Source organism: Mustela putorius, unplaced genomic scaffold (genome assembly GCF_011764305.1).
Source record: "Mustela putorius furo isolate JIRA1106 unplaced genomic scaffold, ASM1176430v1.1 tig00003845_pilon_pilon_pilon, whole genome shotgun sequence".
NCBI lineage: Eukaryota > Metazoa > Chordata > Mammalia > Carnivora > Mustelidae > Mustela > Mustela putorius.
The window spans coordinates 92,438,717-92,462,351 of NW_025421998.1; the positions used below are offsets into that span (position 1 = coordinate 92,438,717).

At 51.8% G+C, this 23,635-nt stretch overlaps 1 protein-coding gene across 8 annotated transcripts in view; it reads right to left on the minus strand.

Moving 5' to 3' along the window:
* Positions 1-1,268: 1,268 nt before the first annotated feature.
* HIPK2 (homeodomain interacting protein kinase 2) overlaps positions 1,269-23,635 on the minus strand; it is a 180,285-nt gene continuing 157,918 nt past the window's right edge. For 4 of the 8 annotated variants that reach the window (XM_045063049.1, XM_045063047.1, XM_045063048.1 and 1 more), the window contains exons 13-15: positions 20,548-20,792; positions 14,564-14,721; positions 1,269-13,294 (exon numbers count right to left, since the gene is read on the minus strand). In XM_045063049.1, the coding sequence (XP_044918984.1) occupies positions 12,638-13,294; positions 14,564-14,721; positions 20,548-20,792 (1,060 nt within the window). In that variant the 3' untranslated portion in view covers positions 1,269-12,637. The remainder of the gene's footprint in view (positions 13,295-14,563; positions 14,722-20,547; positions 20,793-23,635) is intronic. The other 4 variants (XM_045063053.1, XM_045063052.1, XM_045063051.1 and 1 more) reach the window with 1 other exon arrangement.

Consider the following 23,635-nt stretch of genomic DNA (forward strand, 5'->3'; position numbering starts at 1 on the left):
GTGGGCATGACCTCCATGTCTGATCCCTGGTGGTGCGTTTCTAATTTAAAACTATATATTCTGAGCCGAACTATGGAAAGAGCCTAGATGTCCATCAACAGATGAACGGATAAAGAGGATGTGGTGTACATATACAGTGGTGACTGTGCCCAGGGGCTCCCTGTAGTCAGGGCCACAGGGGGAGTGGGAGGTTTCCGACTAGTCACAGAGGGAGCTGACGAGATCAGATGGCCGGACGAGGTCCAAGAGCGTTCCGGGTCTTCTCCGACAGCTCGGGAGCTTGGGTGTCAGAGCAGAGCCGTGGGTGGTAGGACAGGTCCAGCAAGCAGGTGTGGCAGGAGCACGGGCGGCAGGAAGCTGAGGGTGCAGGTGAGAAGGTGGATGCGGTTTAGGCCGCTTGTGAGCTCGTGAAAGCAGGAGGCTCAGCTAACAGGGGCTGGGAGTGGGGTGGTCCTGAGGTCCCCCCGACCCCGGCAATGGAAGGCAGGCTAAGAACGACGGGTGAGAACCCCAGATCCCTGCGCATGGCTGTTGAGAATGCAGAACGGCAGAGTCGCTGGGGATAGTTGGGCGGTTCCGCAAGAAGTTTCCAGATAATCCAGTAATTCCACTCCTAGTGCGCATCCAAAAGAACTGGGATTCCTATTTCTGTACTGATGTCCACAGCAGCATTAGTCACAAAATCCAAACACACACACACACACACACACACACACACACACAGAACAATAGACGAATGGATAAACAAAATGTGGCATTTAGATACAATGGGATGTTACTCAGTCTTAAAAAGGAAGAAGAATCTGATGCATGTTACAAAATTGAACACCTCGGAGAAGACGGGGACAGGAAATAAGCCAGCACCAACAAGTAAAGGGCAAATAGTGTAGGATCCCACTTCCAGGAGGTACCCAGAGGCAGAGAGGAGAAGGGTGGAAGTCACGCCTGGGGGTGGGGTGCGGAGGGGAACGGGGTGGGATTGCTTAACAGGTGCAGAGCTTCTGTTTGGGACGATGACAGTTCTAGAAACAGCTGGTGGCGACGACTGCCCAACGGACCAGGTGGGCCCTTCTCGGGAGGCCCTCTCTCTACAGGCCTCCATGGTCATCTCGGCCGACCGTAGGTGTGGTGCTGTGTGATGAAAGCGTTCAGGGTTAAAGGACTTCTGAAAGGTTAGCTAAGTCCCCAACGGTGTTACTTGGACCAGGAACCTCTTTAGTCTTATAGAACTAGTCTGGTTCTAGAAGAAATAAGCATGCCAGGCCAAGTTTACAGTGATTCCAAACAGTTTAATGTAATTCCAAGACAAAGTGTGATTACATTTCTACACATATACAATATGCATATGTGAGTTTACAAATTTTAATTAATAACTCGTTTCACCTCAGAGACCGAAAAAATGATCAAAAAGAAACTGTGAGTAACAAGCTATAACATAGTTCACCACAACGGGACCCCCCTTTCTCACCCTACAGTTAGTAATATTACAATTAAAATAACTATATTCTTCTATAATTTTTTTCTGTTAAAATCATCTCATAAATTTACAATGCTATTATTAGTTTCCAAGACTAATATAAATTCACTCCATTTTTCTACAACGAAAATGATTATTAATTTAGAAGCACACGACATCATGATGAAAAACACAAGCATTTTAGTAGCAAGGACTTGATCAGTTAAGAATTATTTTTCTTGTAAAACATTCTAAAGCCAAGTAAAATATCCATTCTTATAACATACCTATAATATGAGACTAAGGAATAGGTTACATAGAGGTCTACAACACATTGGTTTGCTTTTTTAAAAAAAGTAGACATTTATAAATAAAAAAGAAAAGAGGGACAATTCACATAGGAAAAAGAGGTACACGAGAAAATACTGTTGCACGCAATAATTTTCACAAAGATTAACATGGATTAACACTTTTCATTACAGAAACCGTACAGTGAAGGAACACAACAGACCGGGGCTTTCATAGGGCTATTGAGCTGAGATGACCTGGTGGAGGAAGATGTAGGCAAGGTGACCTTGGGGAGGGAGCCGTGTTCCTTGGACTGTTGACCAATCACCACCGGGTCTCCTCTTCCCGGCTCTCATTCTGGGGAGTGAGTCTTTCTATCCAGTGTCCGGAACTCATGGGCAGTTGAAAGGTAAACATTTCTACACATCTGTTCTCTTTCCACTCTAATGGATCCCGCTCTTGGAAACGTGATATCGTATCAGAGGCTGCAGCTCATTACATATGGTCAACACAAAATGGGATGGAAAATTCCAGTCGTTCTGATATGCTGCCCCCCCCCCTCACTCATCTGTGCCCTGGAGGCTGGGGACCCAGAGAGAGTGGCGGCCCCCCTCAGGGCCACCTGCCTCTGCTGTGGTGAGGTGGGTGACACGAGAACCCCGCACCAGGCCTCGGGCCCACCTGGGGAAGGGGCAGCCTGGGGCCGGCCCCCCGGCTCGTGGACGACGCCATCGCTGCCTGACTTCTGAAAGCTCCTCTTCCTCCTCATCCGTAAAGCTATACTCGTCCTATCAGAAATTTGGTTTGATATATATATACACTAACATATATATCACCATCTATCTCTACACAGTGGTTCTACTAAACTACAAAGTCTCCTGCCCCAAAGTAGGACTTTCTGGTCTACTTCATTTGGTTACAAAACGCACACAAAGAGGATGAGGAGATGCTTTGGGGGCCAGAAATGATTGTGCCCTGGAAAAGCCACGGAAGACAGCTTTAAATGAGCAGTAACACAAAAGTGAGAGGGAGCGTGGAAGGGTGGGGGGGAGACCCGGAGGCAGAGGCAGCGCCCACGGGACGGGGGGGGGGGCTGCTTGGAAGTGAGGAGAGGCAGTGGGGTGGGGGCCGCTTCGTGTTCCATTCAGAAGTCACAGAAAGCTACAAAGGATGGGCATGGTCAAGTCACTTTCCACTTCCCAAGTTCTTTCTTATAACCTGAGCCGAAAACTATTAAAATAATAATAATAATAATAATAATAATAATTAATAATAATGATAATCATAATGATAAATCCATTGCCCCTTCCACCAAGCAAGTGAGTATCTAACAGGGAGGCAAGACCACCGCTCACGAGGCCAAGTGGGTCCGTCTTCCTGGCTCTTGAGAGCATCCTGGGAGTCCTAGATGCCTGCGTGGGGGGCTGTGGTGGCAGCAGGGGGTGTGTGGGGGTGGCCCCGGAGACACTGACCCGGACAAGGAGTAGGGAGGCCACACCAGGAGAGATCTGTGTGGAGCAGTTCAAAGGACACTAGAAGGAGCCAGTTTCAGATGCAGCGTCCTTTTTTTTTCGAAGCTAATTTCTATGCTTCTAGTTTTTAAACATATGGTTAAGCCCCAAAGACAATGACATAAAATTAATTTGATGAGTTTCAAGCAAAGGAAAAGACCAAACAGAGGGAAAGCAGGAGTATTATTAGGAAGAGTGAGATTTAAAAAAAAAAAAATTTTTTTTACCCTAATGTTTCTTACAAGAACCTGTCAGTCATGAGAACGTACGGTCCACAGGGGTCACAGGGAGAACGCGAATGCATTCAAATGAACACACACAAACAGTTCCCTGGTCCCAGGCGTCCTGCAGTTCGCAAAGTCTTATCTGCTAACGGAATGCCCTTTATCACAGCAGGTCCTCTGCACTTGGGTTGTGGTAGGAGAGAAAACAAGAAACAAACTAAAACTCTTAGGGGAACCAGCATGTTCTAGGTTGTTCCTAGGAGACAGTGGAGCCCACTCTCTGAAGTGTCACAGGGACCATCTCTACTTCGAGGGTCTCAATGACTCACACTCCTCCCCCAGCTGCCCCTTGGTTCCCCAGCCTGTCCCCTGCTCAGCAGCACTTAATAGTCTGGAGGGAGGAATCTAGTGTCCCCTCTCCCACCGACCTCGGCTTCAAATCTGAGTTTGACAAAGAGTAAAAAGTAAACACATCCTTCTGCATTTATTTTGTTTTAAAGGAGAAAAGGAATGAGTGACAGCAGGTATGTGGAAAGCCCAGCCGAAGTATGTGGGCAGAGGGGCGGCTCCCCTTGCAAAACACCGATCAGAATATTGCCAGGGGCCCAGAAATAGCAGCTATACCTTCAGGGCCGCCTAAATCCCAGTGTCTTTTACTGCCTGGTGACTGGAAGTCAGTGGATCAATAGAAATTAAACACTCAGATCAAGACAAAATCAACAAACCGGGTATCTGTTCTCTCTGCCTCTTCCAGGATGTCAAAGAGAAGGCCTCTTTGGAGACAAGCATTGATACAAGGCATGAGGTCTTCACAGCTGGCCCAGGCTACGGACTCACCCCCTTCCCACTCAATCCAGAAATCTTTCACATTCTCTCGCGTTCACATGGAAACCAGTAAGTAACGTGGAGGGAAACGCTCGTGTTGGGCTACACAATGGTACGGGTAGAAAACACCTGCCTTGGAGGGGCATGGCCTCCAACTAAAGAGGCGATTGCTGGGGTCTGAAGATGTCAGTTAGAAACAGAAATTTTCTTTAAAAAGTACCAGTTCAAATGTAAACTATAAAACACTTTAACTATAAAACGTAGCCAGAAATATGCTTAAGTATCCACAGTCAATTACTTAGTTTACGCATTTAAAATGTGGCTCTCTTGATATCTTAGAAGGCTAACAGCATTTTACAGTAGCTAAAAACATATATACTTAACATGTGCATTTGAATATCACATTTCATTACAACACACAAAGAATAATCTCTTCCTTGGTTTAATTTTTGATGTAAAGATCAGCTATTTTCAGAATTCACTTAAGCAACAATGACCAGGGTGTGCATTAATCATTATTTTCAGCCCACACAGAGTTCATAGTCTTTTAAATCCCAAGATCAAGCTGGCTACATGATTTCAAAAAAGGCTAAAACCAGGATGAATGCCCACATTTGAGGTAATTATTGCCATTAGGTCACAGTTTGTGTAAGATAATGTATCTAAAACCTTCCTTAAAAAAAATCTTTAGGTGTTCTGTCAGAATTCCAGAATACCTATTGAAACCAACCAGGATCTCAAATTCTGATGAGCTGGGTTTGCTTCCAATGGAGTCAAAGTTCTAGAAGGTTCTAGAACTCATGTAAACTACCTAAGAATTTAGGCAAACAAGCCTGGAGCCAGTCAATAGAGAAGTTTTTTTTTTTGTTTTTTTTTTTTTGTTTTTAAATAAAAAAGAAACAAAAACCCACCCAACACAACTGAGGAGATGTTTCATAACACATGGTAATAGTTTTCTAAAAAATTAAAAATCTCATCATAAAGCATTTCTAAATTCTTATCACTTTCAACCAAATTAAAAATGCTTCTGCATTACTATTAATCTCATACTGCGGCAAGAGACTCTCCTTCTTTATAACCTAAAAGCTGGCTGATTTTTCTGTTTACATGACCGTTCTCTCCATTTCTTTGAGAAGAGTATCTCCAAAGAAACCCTTATCTGGTTCCTCTAAGAGTCATCTTGGTTTTTCTCCTTCTCTCTCTCTCTCTCTTTTTTTTTTAACACAAAGAAAAAAGTTCCTGGACACCAGACCCACACACGGTATTTACAGATTTGGTGTGAATCCCGCATCTGGTTCTACCCAGAGCTGAAGAGTGGATCGATTATAGAGACCAGAGTTGTCATGATATTTATCAGTGCAGTAAAAAATAGCATTTTAAAAAAAATATATACCTTTAGTATTGCCTTTCTAGAATTAACTATAAGCAAGAAAAAATTTATTATTTTTTTTAAAAGAAGAAAAGAACACTTTTTTTCTTCACTCCTAAGTTTGTTGTAGCAGCACTACTAAAGCTAGTTGGTACACTGGAAAGGAATCGGAAATGAATTCTACTGTGAATCAAAAGAAACGCCCCTAAGATTTTCTCTAAAAGTAAAACGGATTCTGCCCCTTCTGCTTGCATCCAAGTCAGGGCTTCCTCTCATTCAGACCTTCTGCTGGGTTGCACGCATGGGGCAGGGATGGGGAGGGGTGACATTCCTTCAAGGCTTTTCTTTCCACACATACTACACACACACTACACACCACACACACACACACACACACACACACACAGGAGGTGGCCGAGGAGGCTGGTGGCTGCGAGCTCAGTTCTGGAGCTGGGCAGACCCAGGTTCAAGGCCTGCTCCCTCACCAGCCGTGTGACCCTGGTCATGTCACCAGCTCTCCAAGCCACATGCCTCACCTGGAAAGGGACAAATGGGGCCCCTTTCACACCGTTATTATGGAGACTAAACAAAACAAGGTAACCAGTGAGCAGTTTTGAGCACAGTGTTTGGCACACGGTAAACAGAAGTATCATTAGATGGTTTGTCAGAAGGCATGAAGCCACTCATTGCTGTTAATTAAAAAAGTGGAACAAAATGGTATCTCAGTGAAGTCCTGATGAACACAAATTTCACTAGAAACTTGGGAGATTTTGGACCACCGTCGTATTTCCTTTCCTTTAACGCGTGCTTTCTCAGAGCGTTGCTTCCTATGGGTAAAGAGGGCGTCCATGAGGGGCCCATGCGATAAGCTCATCCGGGGCTTGGCCTGGGGCCCTGCACACTGGAAGCATTGAGCAAATGCTGCCTCCAACTTCCTGGAGGGACACTGCACCTTTTAGCAAACGGGCGACAGCCAACACGCGGCTCCAGTGCAGCCGTCTAGGGTAGGGGCCCTCAGAGACCTGTGGGGAATGAGGAAGATCTCTGACAAAGCATCCTCTGCAGGAGGGTCACTTCTCTGTAAACGCTCACCACATCTCACAGGGGCGACTGGCTTGGAGCTGGCTCTCCTGAACTTCTGGAAGCTGCGAGAGAGATGTGATGGACTGCTACTGGCTTGGGCCATCCTGGGGTGCAAGGGTGCCAAAAGCCTTGGGAAGGTTTCTATTGCGTTTAAGGGTCGTTTTGCCATCTTCCATTCTCTAGCAGCCCGACTGGGATTTGACAGAGTCTAGTCTGTGGAGATTAGGAGGGAGAGTCCTAAGGCATCAAAGTGGGAAAGCACTGACACGCCCAGCGCAGCCCCGCGTGCACCCGACCCCCCGAGCTTCAGTCAGTCTCTGGGACAACGCGCCATCAGTCAAGCCCACGTGTTCGCGCGGTGCCTCCAGCTTCCCCAAGCAGCAGCATGTAGGGTTACTGATCTCCACTTCTCTTAAAAGATGAATGCAGTTTGAAATCAATGCAATAATAATAATAAATAAATACAAGTCAGGAGAGAGGTCAAAGAGAGACACGTGGAATCGCATCGCTGACGATGTCATTATTGCCCGGAAAGGAAAGAGGAATGCCATTTTGTCCCTATCTGGAGGTGTCTTTGAGAAGGGTTCTTTGGCTAAAGAAAGGAACAGTTACACCTTCCTCTCCAATTTGTTAAGGACAGCTCTGGCCTGTTCAGTTTTGAGGCTTCCCCATCCGAAACTGGCGAGACACAGCAGAGCCAGAGCAGCATGCAAAGTGCTTCCGGGGCCGGAACGCTTCCTGGCAAAATGGCTCACGCTAGTGTCGTGAAGTCCCAGGCCAGGCCTGCGGAAGGGTCCTCGCCTCCCTGCTGAATTCCCTCTGCTACCTGAGAGCACCTCGTTATCTTCTTTCTGTGATCTGTCCTAGCAGCTCCTGGGCAGGCCAGCGGGGGCCCCACTTCCCGACCCCTGGTCCCAGCACCCGAGAGGGCCTGGGATGAAAGCTGGGGCCAGCTCACGGACACACCTCGCTTCACCGACCACAGCCCGTCAGCAGTAACTCCTTAAGCCTCCTCATCTCCTTCCTCCAGTTTCCAAGAAAGTCTGCTCCACTCACGCACACACACTCACACAACCCAAATCCTCCACCATAAGCTTGTTCAAAAATGAGTGTTCGCCCTTCCAGAGATCTGGTCGAGGGAAAGCAGCCTCTCGGCCGCTGTGCTGATCTCCCCTTCCCTTCCTTACATCCAACAGTCTGGTGTTCGGGCGGGTTGACTCTTCCAGGGTGAAGAGTGCAAGGCCAGCTGGCTTCCCCAGCCTGCAAGCCCCTCACCGCCAGTAAGGCCAGAACGCAGCTTCGGTCCAGGAGACAGCCGCTGGTTCGCCTCAACCCTTCCTCGCCCTCTGAACGCGATCAACCACATGCACCACTTCACAGTTTTAACTGGCATCAAGCCTCAGACTCTCCCACCGGTCAGCCTGCTCACCTTCCCTTGGAAACAGCCAGAACGCCACGAACGAGGCACTAAGTGCAGAAACATGGATGTGCACGCCCAGACGCATCAGCGAGAACCCCTGGGGCAGAAGCACATCTCCCCGACTTCCTGAGGCTACAGACAGCTACATGGTTCTCCTTGACCTGTCCTTCCCAACCTTCCCCTCTTCCGCTTTGCTATGCCTCTTCAACTAGAGGTGGTTGAAGAACAGGTGATGTTCTAGGTCATTTATGGTCTCAAGGACGAGGTTGGCATCCCTCTACTTTAGAGAGCTTGGTCCTAGGGATGGGCAGGCTTTGGTTCATCCGATTTGCTGGGGTGACTCAGAGCCTGGAGCAAGGTACGGGAGATCCGGGCAAGTGCTACGGAGGGCACGAGGGGGCTGGCCTCGCACACGGGGGTCTTTTGATTCTGCAGCTCTGTGCTGGGGACCCGAAGAGGAGGGTGCTGGGGGACAAGGGGGGGATGCATTCCTGTTTGCCGGTCAGCACCAGGGCTGGGCACGGCCTGACCTCAGCCTTGGTAAGCCTCAGTAAAACCAACAGTTCAACCTAAGGCCTGTATTTCTGGGTTGGGTGGGCAGTATGTGGGCATCTCAAGCCAATTTTAAAAAGCCCATCACAAACTAGGTATAGTGCACCAAAGGGATGGCTTTGAGGCCCTGCTGTGCTCCTCTGCGGGCCGACACTTTCCGGAGGCCCTGCCTGCCGGTGTTGGAGGAGCTGCTTGACTTTGTCAGTGCTCCTCTGGCCTCTTATCATCCCTCCACCTTTTTTCGGCTCCTAGTTTTGTCCCTAGAATTGCACGCCGAGAAGAGGTACTGGGGGCGGGAGGGGTAAGGGGGAAGAGATTGGAGAAGTGGGCAGTATGGTTGGTGAGTGGGAGGAGGGGGAGTGAGGCGGAAGGTACCACCTGCCTAGCACCCTTACATCCGCTCATTCTAGCCAGTGGCTTCTAGGAGGAGACAACCTTGTCTGCACTGAAGGAGATAGGAGCCACACCTCCGGGACACTGATGGGAAAAGGACATGTGGGGCAGCCCTGGGCAGAAGGGCTTATCTTTTGCATGACAGGTCAGTATCAGATGTGAAGCAGGCCAAGAATCTAGTTAGCGGATTCTAGAAGCACACGAGAGCACAGGGAATGTGGGAAAGAGCCACAGCGGAGGGCCGGGCCCTGGAGGTGCCGCCTCACAACTCTGCCCAAGCCACTGCGACTCTGGGAGAGTACGGCGTCGATGGTAATTGTGTTGTCAAGAGTCCAGTCTGGCCTGTGCACAGAAAAGGTCTTGATTCCTCTTCCAACTTTTGTTCTGTGGAGGATCTTTCTTAATAGCTCTTTGTGGACTAGAGATGACAGAAACAATTTTCCTAATTCCTGGATCTTTCCTTTTTGTCTTTTGTTTTGTTTAACAAAACTGGACACTGCGTGTCCTTCCTGCCTACTCATACACTCACAGATATAAAAGTTTAAATATTAAAGAGAAAACACGAAGATACTGGGAATAAATGTGCATTTAAAACCCCAGCTAAAATATCAACATGATGATCTTGATAAAAATTACAGTGGAGATAATCAGAACAATTAGGACAATAATATTATCTTTAGGAGCAGCATGGAACGTTCATTCCTGATCTGGAAGAAAACAAAGAAAATCTCAGGTGAAAGAATGAGACTTCCAACTTAAGTCGACAAAGAAATTTTCTTTCAAATGGAAGGCTACGTTGTCTTTTCCCAGAGGAGATCAGATCTAGGAAGGGCTGGGAGTCAGCTATATGAGGGGACCCGGATGCCACCCAGCAAGGCCGATGCGGTCTCACGTGCAGCCAAGACTTCTGTCGCTGGTCAGGAGGAGACGGGACGGGGCTCTGCTGCCATCTGGCTGCTGCCAAGTCAGGACAGGCCGGTTTTCCAGGCTGGCTCTGAGAGGGCTCTGGCTCATGTGTCCTCCAACGACTTTTCTCCCCCACTGTCTCTGGACTGGTCTTAGGGAGATGGCCCTTCCCCATGTCCCGGGAAAGGAGCATCCATCCATCGGTCAGTTGGTGGGTCCCCGAGGAGAGTGTCCTGCCCTGGGGCGAACCTCTTGCAGGCTCACTGGCCAGGGCCTGGGGGCTGCCCGAGCGTGTGCCTCCGGTGGGTCAAGGTGTGTTTCCTTCCGGCCTCAGGCCGGCACTAAGCTGGTTCCAGTTCGGGGATCTATTTCTTTGAAAGACGAGCAGAATTCATGGTTGGGGAGGAGGAATTTCCAGAGTTATTTCACAGCTAACAGCTAAGGTGATGGCCTGGCTTTGTTACCGAATTAAGGTGATCACGATAAAACCATTGTTCACAGTAGATGGTTGTGGGAAACGGCAGGGGGCAGGGAGCAGGAGGTCAAATTGCCCCAACTGGGAGCCATCTCTTTGCACCTTGGAGACTCGGCTTTGGGATCAGTTAGGACTCAGTATCAAGAATCAGACAATTAGGGCCACCCTTTTAAGCCCCATCTAAGATGAGAGTCTCCCAACATTCATGTACTCAGAGTAATTTTGCTATGAATAGAGATACCCCCCCCCCCCCGGCAGTGTTCAAAGCCTGAGAAAACTTCCAGAATGTATCAATGGTACAAAGAGGGCAAGGGGCAAATTTCTTTGGAAACTTAAGCGCCTGTGGGAGTGTTCCAAAGTGCAGTGTAAGACCCACTCGTCACCCTCATAAACGTCTCTCTGACCTTCTGCCCACCAGACCCCTCTAACACCAAAAACGAAGTCGAGTCTTGGGCAGGCCTGGCAACGTGGGGAAAGACGCAGCAGCAAACAAAGGTTGATGGTTGTCTACGAGGGAAGGAGCCAGCAGAACTGGGAGAGCAATATGCAGTCGGCGCGATGAGAGGACAGGGGTGTGCAAGAGTGTGGGGTCGGGGTGAGGGCCTGGGGCGGGCTCCACCTCGCAGACAGCAGGAAGGCTGTGCCAAGCCCGGAGGTGGCAGGTGGCCTCCTCCCCCCTGGGCTTCCGTATCAGGAAGGAGGCAGCCACCTGGCAAGGCCAACATTCCGACAACACGGGGGGACCTCTGCCCCCACAAAGGGTAAGAGCTGGGCCCCCCAAGCAAAACGAGGCAGAGTGGGGGGAGGTGCAGGGTGGGGAGTCTCTCGTGCTCTCGGTCTCCAAAGTAAAAGTCAAGGTTGGTCCACCCACCCACCCATCTCCCACACCTCTCTTAAGCTCCCGGGGGCACCTGCCCATCCTGCCCCCTGCTCCTGTCGACTCCCCGACACCCCCCTGCTAGCAGACAGCTCAAAAAAGACAACAGGTATCAAAATTAACTTAAATTAAATTAAAGTAAAAAGAAAAGAAAACAAGGAAAGACCAGAGTAAAATGCTGCAACAGCACGAGAGAAGAGCTGAGCTGACGGGACTCGCCTCAGTGCGCGTCTTGGAGTACCGCGGAATCCCCCTCACCCCGCGTCTGTGGGTCGGTAAGGCACTAGGAGGGACCGGTGTCAAACCCAGGATGCGAGAGCCGTGATGGCGGCGCCGAGGGACACACGGGGAGGGCGGCATCCGCGCTCACACCCGCACACACTCGCCCACGCTCACACACCTGGACCACCACACTGCTTACATGCCTATGTTCTATCACTTTTTTTTTTTTTTTTTTTTTTGTGCAATTACGTTGAGGAATAGTCTATTGGTATCACTGGAGTTGAACACAAAGTAGAAAACGGGGGTGCTGACTGCTACATTCTACCAGGGTGTCGGCGACGACCGCTAGTCCTATGCTACGTGACTAGGGATTGGTTCAAAGAGAAAATAAACCTTCAGGAAAGGAAAAAAAAAAGAAAAACCCTAAAGTTTGCAACACACAATACTAATGACACTGGAGGAGTAGCATTGCTTAGGGATTTATCCAGAGTGCTCCGGAAGAGAAATGTGCCCTCCTTGCGGTGGGGAGGCGTCCTTCGGCCTGGCCACCCCTACCCCAATCAGTCCTGACACACGAACCACAACTGGGCTTGGCCAACCCCACGCAACCACTCCCCGCAATATCAGCCTCCTCAGGCCACGGCCTGACCTTCTAGAGGGCTGCTGACCCTTCAGAGTTCTGGAAAAATCCCTAATTCTTATGTTCCATCATTAAAAATCTATTGGATTTCCATATCAGGTGTCCCCGACAGCAAATTCTTAAATGTCACTTGCCGCCATATGAAAATAATCTTTGAGAAGTTCATAGATAAAGTTCTTTCAAAAACTGGGGCCCCCCCCCTTCCAGAATCTTCCGTCGCTCTCTTCTCCTCTCCAGCTTGGTGCAGAATGGGTTCGTGAGCTGTGTTCTTTGTTACTGATGCTTTCTTTTTTTTTCTTTTTCTTTTTTTAAAATAAAAAGCATAGAATTCCCCTTCCTCAATCCCTTCTTTTTTAAAATGTTCTCTTCTCTGCTCTAAGTCCCCCACCTCCTAGTTCAAGTTTCATTTGTATCCGTCCCTGCCCCCTGCCCCCCCTGCCCCGTTGCATTGTTTGTGTGCCGCATCTTCAGTATAAAAAGCCCAGCTCCCGCCTTGCCCCTCCGCCCTCCTCCCCTCTGGCCATCCCCCCTCCCCTCCCCTCCCCTTCCAGTGTTTATATGTAAGGGTACTGGTTGACCTTGGCGGGGCTCAGTGGGTATCCAGTGTAGACGGTGGAGGCTGGAGAGGCGCTGATGTAGGTCTGGTGGGCAAACTGGGCTGGATACTGACTCGGGTGGATGGTGGGCGAGGGCAGGACCCGGGGGCCCATGCTCACGGGGACCTGGTGGACGATGCTGGCCGGGTAGGCAGTGTGCTGCACGGTGTGGCGTGCCGAGCCTTGGGAGGCCACCAGGTGGGCCACGGTGCCAGTGGAGCCCAAGGCCGCGGGTGCCGTGTAGGTGTAGAGGTGGGGCTGGGTGGGGAGGTGGGCTGCTGCGGCTGCGGCGGCCAGGTGGGGGTGCACAGTGCCGTGGCTGGGGCTGTTGTGCGGGAAGGAGTACGGGGCCTGAGCCATCGTGGGGGTGATGTAGGCCTGCTGCCGGCGGTGGCTCCCGGCGCGCTCTGCGGTGATGTGCTGCTGAGCCTGGAGAAGGAGAAGCACCAGGAGAGGGCTGCATTGGGGGCCAGACACGCGGGAGGAGAGACAGGGGAGCACGAGGACAGGAAGGGGAGGAGGGAGAAGTGGGAGGGAGGAGGGAGAGGAGGAAGAGAGAGAGAAGGGAAGAGGGGAGCGGGGAGGCAGAGGAAGAGGAGGGAGGGAGGAGGGAGAAGTGGAGAGGGAGGAGGGAGAGAGAGAGAAGTGAGAAGGGGTAAGAGAGGAAGGGGAGGAAGGGGAGGTGGCAGGTGGCAGGGGGGGACAGGGGAGTGGGGAGGAGGGGGAGGACAGGAGGGGAGGCCAGAAGCCACAGGAGTGAGGGAAGATGCCTCTCTTGTAGGCTGGGAAAGCAACATCAGCCTGGCCTGAGAAAGGAACGCTTTCCCGAGTCCCCCGAGTCCCCAAAGTCCCCGGCTGGATGACACACAGACCAAGCCAGCCTGAGGAGGTAAGAGGAGACAGGATGTCTCCTAATGGCCTCCTCTGGCTGGGAAGTGTCAGAGGAACCTCTGAGCCGCAGCTGCTTCCTCCCTCACCGGGAAATCTTGTTCCCTGAAGTCCCAGGCTCTTGGGAACTCTGCTGTGGGAAGAGCCTCTCTTCCAGAGACCCAGGGTCCTGACGACACAGACACGTGCCCTCAGTTTAGCAAGCGGCACCCCTTTGGACAAGGGGTTTTGGAACACAAACTCCCCATTGACTTCACTTCCGTGGCTCCTGTGGAGGAGGTCCCCGAGGCCACTCTGTGGGCCAGACGAGACGCAGACCCTGCGCGCGCACGGGCCGCTGTGCCGTGGAGACTCTGCTCACGTGTAATTCCCCCTCAACGCCACCCACTGTCTCCGAGTCCTCTCTGCCCTCCACTTGGGGTTCCCCATGTGTGGCCTGGTCTCCCTCACGGCAATGGGCCAGTCAGCCCGCCGTTGTCAGCCTGAAGGTCCTCCCCAGGCATCCTGGTCTGACGGGGCCAGGACGCGGTGTGTTAGCCTCTGCCTGGCTGGGAGGGCGAGCTGGGGGCCATCCTGCTGTAAGGCTCTGACACCATGCCACTGAGTGCTCTGTGACACGAGACAACTGACTGTACTCGAGGCTGGCTCTCTGGGACCCAGGGAGACGTACTTCCCCCAGTGTCACCCATGGTGGCAAGAAGGCAGAGGTCCCTCGGGACCCATCCGGCCGCCAGGGGAATGCAGCCCACTGAGCCATGGCCACCTGCTGGGCAGCTGAGGCCGGAGGGGACTGCGGTGATCCCAGATGACTTGCAGGCCAGGGCCGGGCGGCACTCACCTGGCTGAGATTGAGAGGCTGTTGCTGCTGGAAATGCGGGCCTGGCCGCTGCTGCCGGTAGGCGATGGCTCCGGACGAGCTCCCTGAAGAGTGACCGCTGGTGGAGGTCACGTTGCTGGAGGACTTGGACTTGTAGGACGAGTGCTGACTGGTGGTGACTGTGTGGGGAAGAGCCATGGGTCACAGACGGGGGTCATAGGCCCTCCACTGCCCAGAAGACCCTGCCCTCTAGGAAAGCATGGCTGCTCTGCCAGGAAGGAGCTCGTTCCCGGGACCAGCCCTCAACATCAGCAACATCTCAACATCTCCCTGAGACCCGGTGAAGAGTCTACCGCGACGCTGGACTGACCACTGGGCTTTGGAGCAAGTCCCAGTTTGTTGGACTTGGGACTCCCTGTCTGGGGACATTGAAGAGCTCAAAGAGGGTCTAACGGAGGACAAGAGGAGAGGTCTCTGTAGCTCTTCGTGCCCCGTCCAGGGCTGTCTGCTGAGATCCGGAGACGCGGTGATCGGCAGGGTACAGGAAATGGAGCCTCAGGAAAAGGGCCACACACGTCCTGAGGGAAAAACCGCCCGTGGTGGCTAGGGGACAACAGGCGAGGCTGGGCCAGAGGATGCGAAGTATGAATGAGGCTCACATCACAACGAGCAGGCCCTTGACGGAATCGGGTTGGAGCAACTCTATTACGAGTCCCAGGGTAAGGAGATCAAGTCAGAGAGGAGACGGCTGGGGCCGGCAGGAGAGAACACTGATTAACTGCCGAGAGAAACGTGAAGACTGAAGGTCTGGGAAACTGGCCACTTGGGGATGGTGGACTGGGGTGCACAGTGAAGTCCATGGGGAGCCTCCCGGCCCCACGGGCAGCAGCCCCCCTCCAGGAAAGGGAGAGCTGCCTCACGGTGAGGGGGAGCCACAGGGTCCTCACAGAGACCCCCAATCTGACCGTGCATTGGCGCGGTCCTCCCATGCCAGTGGGGGTCCTCCCATCCACCCACCATATCAGAACACCAGGGGAGGGGTGTCTGGGCATCTCTATAGCAACAAGCACCGCAGGAGAGGAGCCTGGCCTGCCAGGCCCTGGAGTATGGAGGCGTGCAAAAGCCAAACCCAGTCAGACTCTCCAAGGCCCTCCGAGAGCTGGAGGGTGGAGGGGTTTGGGGGGACGCTGCCGGGTGAGGGATGGAGAAGGAGTCCTTGCTCTGTAGCAGGTCACAAACTGTGCCGCCGTCTGGGCCCCAGCTGGGGATGCTGTCTCTCTGCTCCTACTTCAACTCTCTGGACATTCTGTGGTAATGAGCCTGAGCTCAAGGTATGCACAGCCTGAGACTGTAAGAGTTAGGAGTTTCAGATGAAATGGTGAGAGAGAGCCCAGCACGCACCTGCTACCACCACTGCGGGGACAGGGAATGGGGCCTGGGTTAGAGCACGAATAAGGACCCCCTGGCTCAGAGATGAAGAGAACCATTTCCTCCTGCTGAGATGAATAAAGTGCCAAGGACAGCAGAGGGCAAGTGCTGAAGGTCAAGCCCAAGGTGTGGCTTGGAGCCATGAGGGACATGCTCTGGTCGAGCCCTACCTGGCTGTTCTCAAAGATCCGCCACCCTGTGGCTCCCACGGTAGCCCCTGGGGGTCCTGCCCGCACTAGGTGAGTGGGAGGGTACTGCAGAGTGTGGGTGGGCTGGGGAGCCGGGCTCTGGCGAGGTCCAGTGCCTGGCCTCAGTCGAGTTAGTTAACCTCTCTGTGCTTCCTTTTTCGTATCTGGGAAGCTGGGGGAATAATGGTAGCTTCACGGAGGGTTGTCTCGAGGTTCACATACGGGACTGTACATGGACCGCTTAGTACCTGTCACATTACGCTCTTAAAAGCGTTAGGTGTGTTAGCTACTGCTAATGTCTTGATTATTGAGCCCTGTCCCCCAGCTAATGCTGCTCAAGAATGGGTGTCCACTCCAAGCTGGGACAACCAAGTCCCGTCTCCTGGAAACGGACAGCTGGGAGGCTGGGAGTCGCTGGGCCAGAGTGAAGCAGTGCTCCGGGAAGCAGGCGTTGGGCTGCCAGTGGCCCGGGTCCCGGGAATTCTGGCTCCGGCCCAGCCTGGGACAGGGCTGCTGAACTTTTCCCTCGGCCTTCTTAATTTCTTCCAGTAAATTGTGTCTTAAAGCAGTGTAGAGTTCATTCTGCTGCCTTCCAGAAGAACCTTGACTAACCCAGAAGACCTGAGAAGGTGGCAGGAGAAATTCCCAGGGCTCCTTCCCGAGCTGAGAGCCACGGGAGGGGAGAGTTGTGCGAGGAAAGGGCCTGTGGCCCGCACAGCATTCTTCCTGACCCGGGCCCGGGGAACACCCAGACTCCAGCTGGGGTGCGGGTCGGGGGCAGCGCTGCAATATGGTCCCACCTTGGCCTCTCTGGGCCAACTGAGCACCAGGACCCCGAGGAAGGCTGCTTTCCTGCTTTTTCTGAGCCCGGGATGATGCTGGAGCGAGTGGTACAGTGTTGAGAAACCGCCCAGGCTGGGGACCAGGAGGCACCAGCATGAAGTTCCTTCCTGCCTCTTGCCCGTCACCAGAAAGACCGCGCAGCATGTCCTCCCGGGGGAAAACGAATCTCTCTCTGTGGCAGAAAATTACACCGCGGGCTTCCCCAGAGACAGCAGCGCCTGGCTGCTTGGAACCAGTAGCCGTACTGCAAAGAACGACCTTCCCCCCTGTTTTCTCTTTTTGGTCAGAAACAGCCCTCAGAGACTCCCAGCCGTTCTTGGGGGAAGGCGGTGGGGTAAGTGCTCAGAACGGCCCCCTGCCCATGTGGAAATGGTTAATGGACCTTGAAAGGCATGAAATACGGTTCCGCAAAGCTGTCCTCTCCCGCCTTTGTGGTTTCCAGACCCAAGGCTGCTGTCATGCCGGCAAAGCCAGCCCTCGGTCTCTGTGCTGCTCTTCACTCGGGGTCGGACTAGGTGGTCTTATAGTTTCAGTTACTGTCCTCACAAGGGTGTCACCTTCCATGGAACGGAACCAGCACCACAGGCGGACGCAATTCCAAGGCGGATTTCTAACCTGTGGATTCTGGCTCCTCTCTCATGCTGATTTAAAAGGCTAAGAAAAATTAGCAGCAACCACCTTTAAAAAAAATTAATTCTAGGGCGCCTGGGTGGCTCAGTGGGTTAAAGCCTCTGCCTCTGGCTCAGGCATGGTCCCAGGGTCCTGGGATCAAGCCCGGCATCGGGCTCTCTGCTCAGCAGGGAGCCTGCTTCCTCCTCATTCTCTGCCTGTCTCTCTGCCTACTTGTGATCTCTGTCTAATAAATAAATAAAATCTTAAAAAAAATTAATTCCTAAGTGACCTCAAGAAAGTCTATCTTGAACCAATTTTTATAGATAATTAACCATATTTTAAAGGGAATGTGACTGTCGCAGCCTCGAGGGGTCTCGGAGGGGCACTCTTGATGTAACAAAACCCACGGTCTTATGCTGTAGGTCTCAATCCCTGATCTAAAATCCTTGGAGTCACACATTTTTGAAATTCGGAATTTCAGATTTTAGAAAGGTTCAGTATGTTAGATTACTCCCAGCACGGCCTTGGGCACCAAACTGTAATCAAAGCCAAGAACATTTCTGCCCCCAAACCCAGGGATATTTTATGAAGCGACACAGAGGACTATGACAAAGAGACTGTCATTAGCCCCTTGCTAATTCAGGTCAGGCTTCACCACCACTGAGTTTGCTGTAAACTTAAAAATTTGGATTTAGGAGGGTTGTTTTTTTTTTAACTTAAAAAAAAATTACATATTAGAGAGAGCATGTGCACACGTGCACACAAGTGAGCGGAGGGGAGGGGCAGAGGCAGAAGCAGATTCCCCACTGAGCTGGGAGCCCATGGGATCACGACCTAAGCCCAAGGCAAATGACCCGAGCCCAAGGCAGATGCTTAACCGACTGAGCCACCCAGGTGCCCCGGTTTTTGGAGTTTTTAAGACTGCAGGACTAGCTCAATAAAAGGGCCAGACTTCCTTAAGGGTTTCGGCAACACAGTCTTAAGACCTTTACTGTTAATTAAGCGGGAGAGCCTTTCACACCAAGCTACGTGCATTGCAACCTGCTATTTAAAAAAATTTTTTTTTTAAGATTTCATTTTTTCTAAACTCATCTCTACACCCAACGTGGGGCTCAAACCCATAACCCTGAGATCAATTGTCACACACTTTCCTGACTGAGCCAGTCAGGCGGCCCCTCGCAGGCACATGTAGGGCTTCCTGAGGACTGGAAAGTATGTGGCAGTAGAGATTTAAAGGGCCAGTCTCCAGATTCTGAGTTTGCAAATGTTATCTTTTCCTGAACGGATTCACCAGCCTTAGCATCCGCTGGTTTTCCTTTCCCACCTTCTCTCTCACATCCATGTGCCTCCCCTTGCTTCTCGCTCTGGAAAGCGGACATGGTGCCCCGCCTCCAGGTGTGAAAAAGCTGACGGACTCCTGAGGGACGGAGAGTCCCTCGCTAGCAAAGCCAGGCTGTCTTGGGTAAGAAACACCGAAGGCTGCCCAGCCTTCCCTTGTTCAGGCTGCAGACGCTTTGGAAACTCCCTACTCCACTGCACGAAACAAAATTCAGAGATGAGGAGGCTGTCACAGGGAAGCCACTTTTGACGGAGGTGAACTAGCTTGGCTGCCCGGCTGATGGCAAGGAGTGACTGTTCATGAGGGGACAAGGCAGTGTCCCCATGGACTGGATGAGTTGAATCTGTAGTTCCGAGGCTCTGACACACATATTCGAAGTACTTCAACAGTGACAAGACATACAACATGACAGAAATGACATCCTTTGCCAATATTTAAACTTAAAAATATGCGATAGATATAGTTTCAAGCAATTACTTAAGGGATATATGAGTAGAACTGCAAGGGCCACTGCTCTAAGGAGTCCTCTCAGTTCTTCTACTCATATATCCCTTAAGTAATTGCTTGAAACTATATCTATCGCATATTTTTAAGTTTAAATATTGGCAAAGGATGAACAACTCCTCAGTGAACAATTCTGTTTGCCTTACAGGTTCCTTTGGTTCTAGAGAATGTTTCTTCCTGCCGAGGTTTCTACTAAAATCCTTGCCTGGGTAAAGAAGGCTCTGGAAAGAGATGTCCTTGTGTCCCACACTATGTAGGCTGGCCTATGGCACTGGGCTAGAAAAGTCCCTAGAGACCCCACCCTCTTAGAAGGTCACTCTCAGTGACAGAACCTGGTGGGCTTATGTGTGGTGACCACCCCAAGAAGGTTCCAAGGCCTCCTGCAGCACATGACTTAGACGGGGGTCCTTCCTGACAAACGGCTCCCTGCATCTGAACAAAATCTTCTTTGACAGTTTGTGGCAGAAGAGCAGATGGCTTCTGGTTTACTCCCTAAATTCTTCCACTGGTGAGCATGAACAAGGAAGTCGCTGAAGGGAGACTAGCAAATCGGGGGGAGCCGCTAAGTGTATTGGAAGGTTATGCCTCAGCCTTCATTCTAGAGCCTAGTTTTCAGGCCTTCATGAGAGGTGCTGGTAAGGAGACAAGCACACTCACTATGACCTCTCGTCCCAACAGCGAGCTCTGAGGGGACGCCAAGGGGAGCCTACGTCACCCTCACCCGCCAAGACTCAGAGAAGGTTCTTTCCACACGGGAAGCTGCTCTGCTTGGTCAGGAACTCTCTAAGCTGGCGTCATACCAGACAAACAAGGTGGAAGCTGGGTGGCTTTTATTTCCTATCTTTATCAGGCTCATCAGTGGGGGAGCCACTGTAAAGGCAGCGAGGTAGTCTTTACAGAAACAAAAACGTTGAAACAGCTGCTTCTACATGGTGGTAAGCAGAATCCTACCCTGGCTACCTGAGTGAAATCCTTGGGTTAGGAGCTACAGTGGCCCAGGGCTTAGGAGTCTTCACACAACACGATGCTCGTCGCAGGACCCAAGGAAAACCGTGTGCGAGAGGCAGAGGGGTGTCCCGGCCCCCGATTACCTGGCACCAGGCTATCACACTCCACCAACACTTCGCTGGCCTGGGTTTTCAGGGGTGGCACGATGATCGTGCGGGGGTTCCCGGTGCAGTGGGTCTCCAGGCCCCCCTTGGTGTCAAAGGTGTTGGTGTGGTGCCCAGCGCGGTGCTGCACAGAGTAGGGGCTGGTGTTGCTGGAGGAGTCGGAGTAGGGAGAGTCGTGGACCGTGACACAGCTGATGACGTTTTTTCTCTGCTTGGAGACAGTGCTGAAAACAGAAAGGGAGAAATCAGAACCGTGAGGCGGCTGTGAAGTGAGATACAAGCAGCATTCCAGAACTGGCTGTGTGAGAGGTCCCTCTTGGTGTTTGAGACAGCAGAGGTGAGCAGAGAGGGGAGAGGGGAGTTGGAGAGGGGGCAGGAATGTGACATCTGTCCTCTAGACCCTCATGAGGAGACGAGGCACACAAGTGTCACCCGTCCAACCAGCAGTGGGAGGAGGAGGGGGCTCATGAAGACAGGAGAAAGGGGCTGGAGCTGGACCCACAGGTGCTTCTGGAACCTAGGAGAAACTTACAGGTAGCCCTGGGCTCTCCCCCTGCAGCAGGGCTTGGCAGAACTGCAGGGGAGGCACCTGTAGCCCACAGCTGTGTGGCAGTACCCTCTGAGCCACTGGAAGGGGACAGCTCTGCAAGCAGAAAAAGCCCAGCAAGACCCTGCAGCCTGAGGTCCTGGGCTGGGAGAGGAGCACCGTCAGCTTAGGCTCAGGCCTTGGAGATCTGGTGAACGCAGGCAGGAGGGAGCGAAACATCCAGGAGGACGCAGGATGCAGAGAGAGGGGTGTTAAAGTGAGGCTCTGAGAGGCTGACCGTACACAGCCCGGGTCAGACACTCTGGGAGAAAGAAATCGGGAGCTGGACAGGACACCCTCAGCCACACCTGTGCTGTGTGGTCTTACATGCAATGACTTTGTGGCACGGGCCACTCAGATGTCTGAGAGTCTCTTCCTTGCAGGAGGCCTGGCCCTCCTGTCACCTTGCCCCCAGCGAGGGCCAAGGACCAGGGAAGGGACAGCTTTGTGTCTCGGGGAGGTCAGAAAGGCTCCCACGGGGAGAGAGTTGCTCAGGATCTCTGGTTTTCCTCTTGTATCTGAAACTTTGTTCTATGCTGATAGAGAGGAACGCGCTCGGATGGCTTGTGGCCAGCACATTTTCTCTCCCAAGATATTTATGTCGGTGCGGCTCCTCTGGGAACCAATTCTGTCTGCCTCCAGGACACGCTGGTGGGATGATGGATATGGGATTTGTTGCTTATTGTGAAGGTTTTAAAAATGGATTTACATCTATTTTTGTATATTGATCATCTATTTTTAAGAAATATCGACTGCCTACGTCAGATGGTCAGTTTCCAACTAATTTGCTAAGAGAAGAAGCTGCTATTTATGGAACGCTTAATGGAACGACCATACCTCCTCCCCCAGGTGTCTTGCCCAAGGTCACGCGGCCAGTCACAGGCCAGACTCTTTCCAAGACAGATCCCTGCCACCCTAAGGGCAGCAGAGATGTGGGCAAGCTCGAGAGCCCTGGACAGCCAAAGAGGGACCTACAAAATGCTGGGAGGTGAGCCCACATAAGGTCTGAGGCCCCTGCTCCCCGAAGCCTGGCACGACTGACATTTGGGCTGAAGATTGGCCACATATTTTGTCCTTCTTGGTTCAGGGTAGAAGGGTCCCTCCCTAACTGTGTCCGTGGCTCAGTACATGGGCCCTGCGGCTAGCACCTTCCGTACCTGCTGGCTGTGTGGCCGAGGGGAGTTAGCTACTCAACCTCTGAGTGACTGTCGCCTTCTCCGTCCAACGTGGGTAACGACAGTACGTACATATACAGGCTGACCTTGAGAACTGAGAACATACACGGAAATGCTTTGGACAGCAGACGGCATGGGGTAAGCGCATACAAGTCAGCTGTTATAATGACCATTCTGGGTTGTGTTACCTCATTTAACACACGAAAACAGGTTTGCAAAAACAGACCCAGGCAAAGTGGATTCTGTCGAGGTACGGATTGGATGGAGAAGTTTTTAGTCTATGAATAAACCAGAAGATCGATATGAAAGGAACGGAAACTCATTAGTTAGCTATCTTGGAGATCTGTGTGACGGTGTGACGGGGGATTCCTGCTCAAAGAGCTACAACGTGTGCCTCTGCCCTTGAGATGATTAAAACTGCAGTGGGGGACTGTATAAAAACATGACAAGTTAAAGAGCAAAAGCTTTAAAATAATCGGTTAAAGAGAATAATGGATGTCACAAAGGCTTCTGTGACGAGCTGTCAAACGAGTTCTGCTGATGACAACTGTTAGGAGCTCAAAGGGAGGCGACGAATGGATTGACTGCATAGACTTACAGCTCTTCACGTTAACTTTGATAAAATAGATACACTTTAATTAATGAAGACCTATGCTTCCTACTTTTAACAACTGAAATGCAAAAAGCCCATACGCTTGTTCCTCAAAAAGCTGAACACAGAATTACCCTAGGACCCAGCAATGTCACTCCTAGGTACCTGTACAAAGGAACAGAGAGTGGGGATGCAGAGAGACACTCGTAGGCCAGCGTTCACAGCAGCAGCACGTGCAAGAGCCCAGAGGCGGAATTAATGCAGGGCCCCTCTTCCGCCATGCATACACCATCACCAAACGGTCCCAGGACCAGAGGAAGAGGCCCCGGAGGCCAGGACTCTGTAGAGAGCCCAGTTCCAGAGCGCTTGAGGGGAGATGTGTCGCCCTGTCCTCCATGCTCTGCCATAGCCAGGTCTGTGTCATGAAGACACATACTGTGTCACACAGTATGCCGCTGTGTCATACACGGTGAGGCGGAGGTCATCTCGCCACACAGATACGTGTTCTGCTGCAGGTGCGCGGACCCCGCGTGAAGAACAGAAGCTGGTTTCCAAATGTGTCCTGGGAGCTGGTGTTCGAGTCCTGGTTCCACTGTCCATTCACTGGTGTGACCCGGACAGTGGCCTGGATATTAGTGTGACCCAGGACATCCCTCCACTTCAACCTGCTTTGAAATCTGTCAGGGAAAGTGCTATGAAAGGATCTACTGGGCG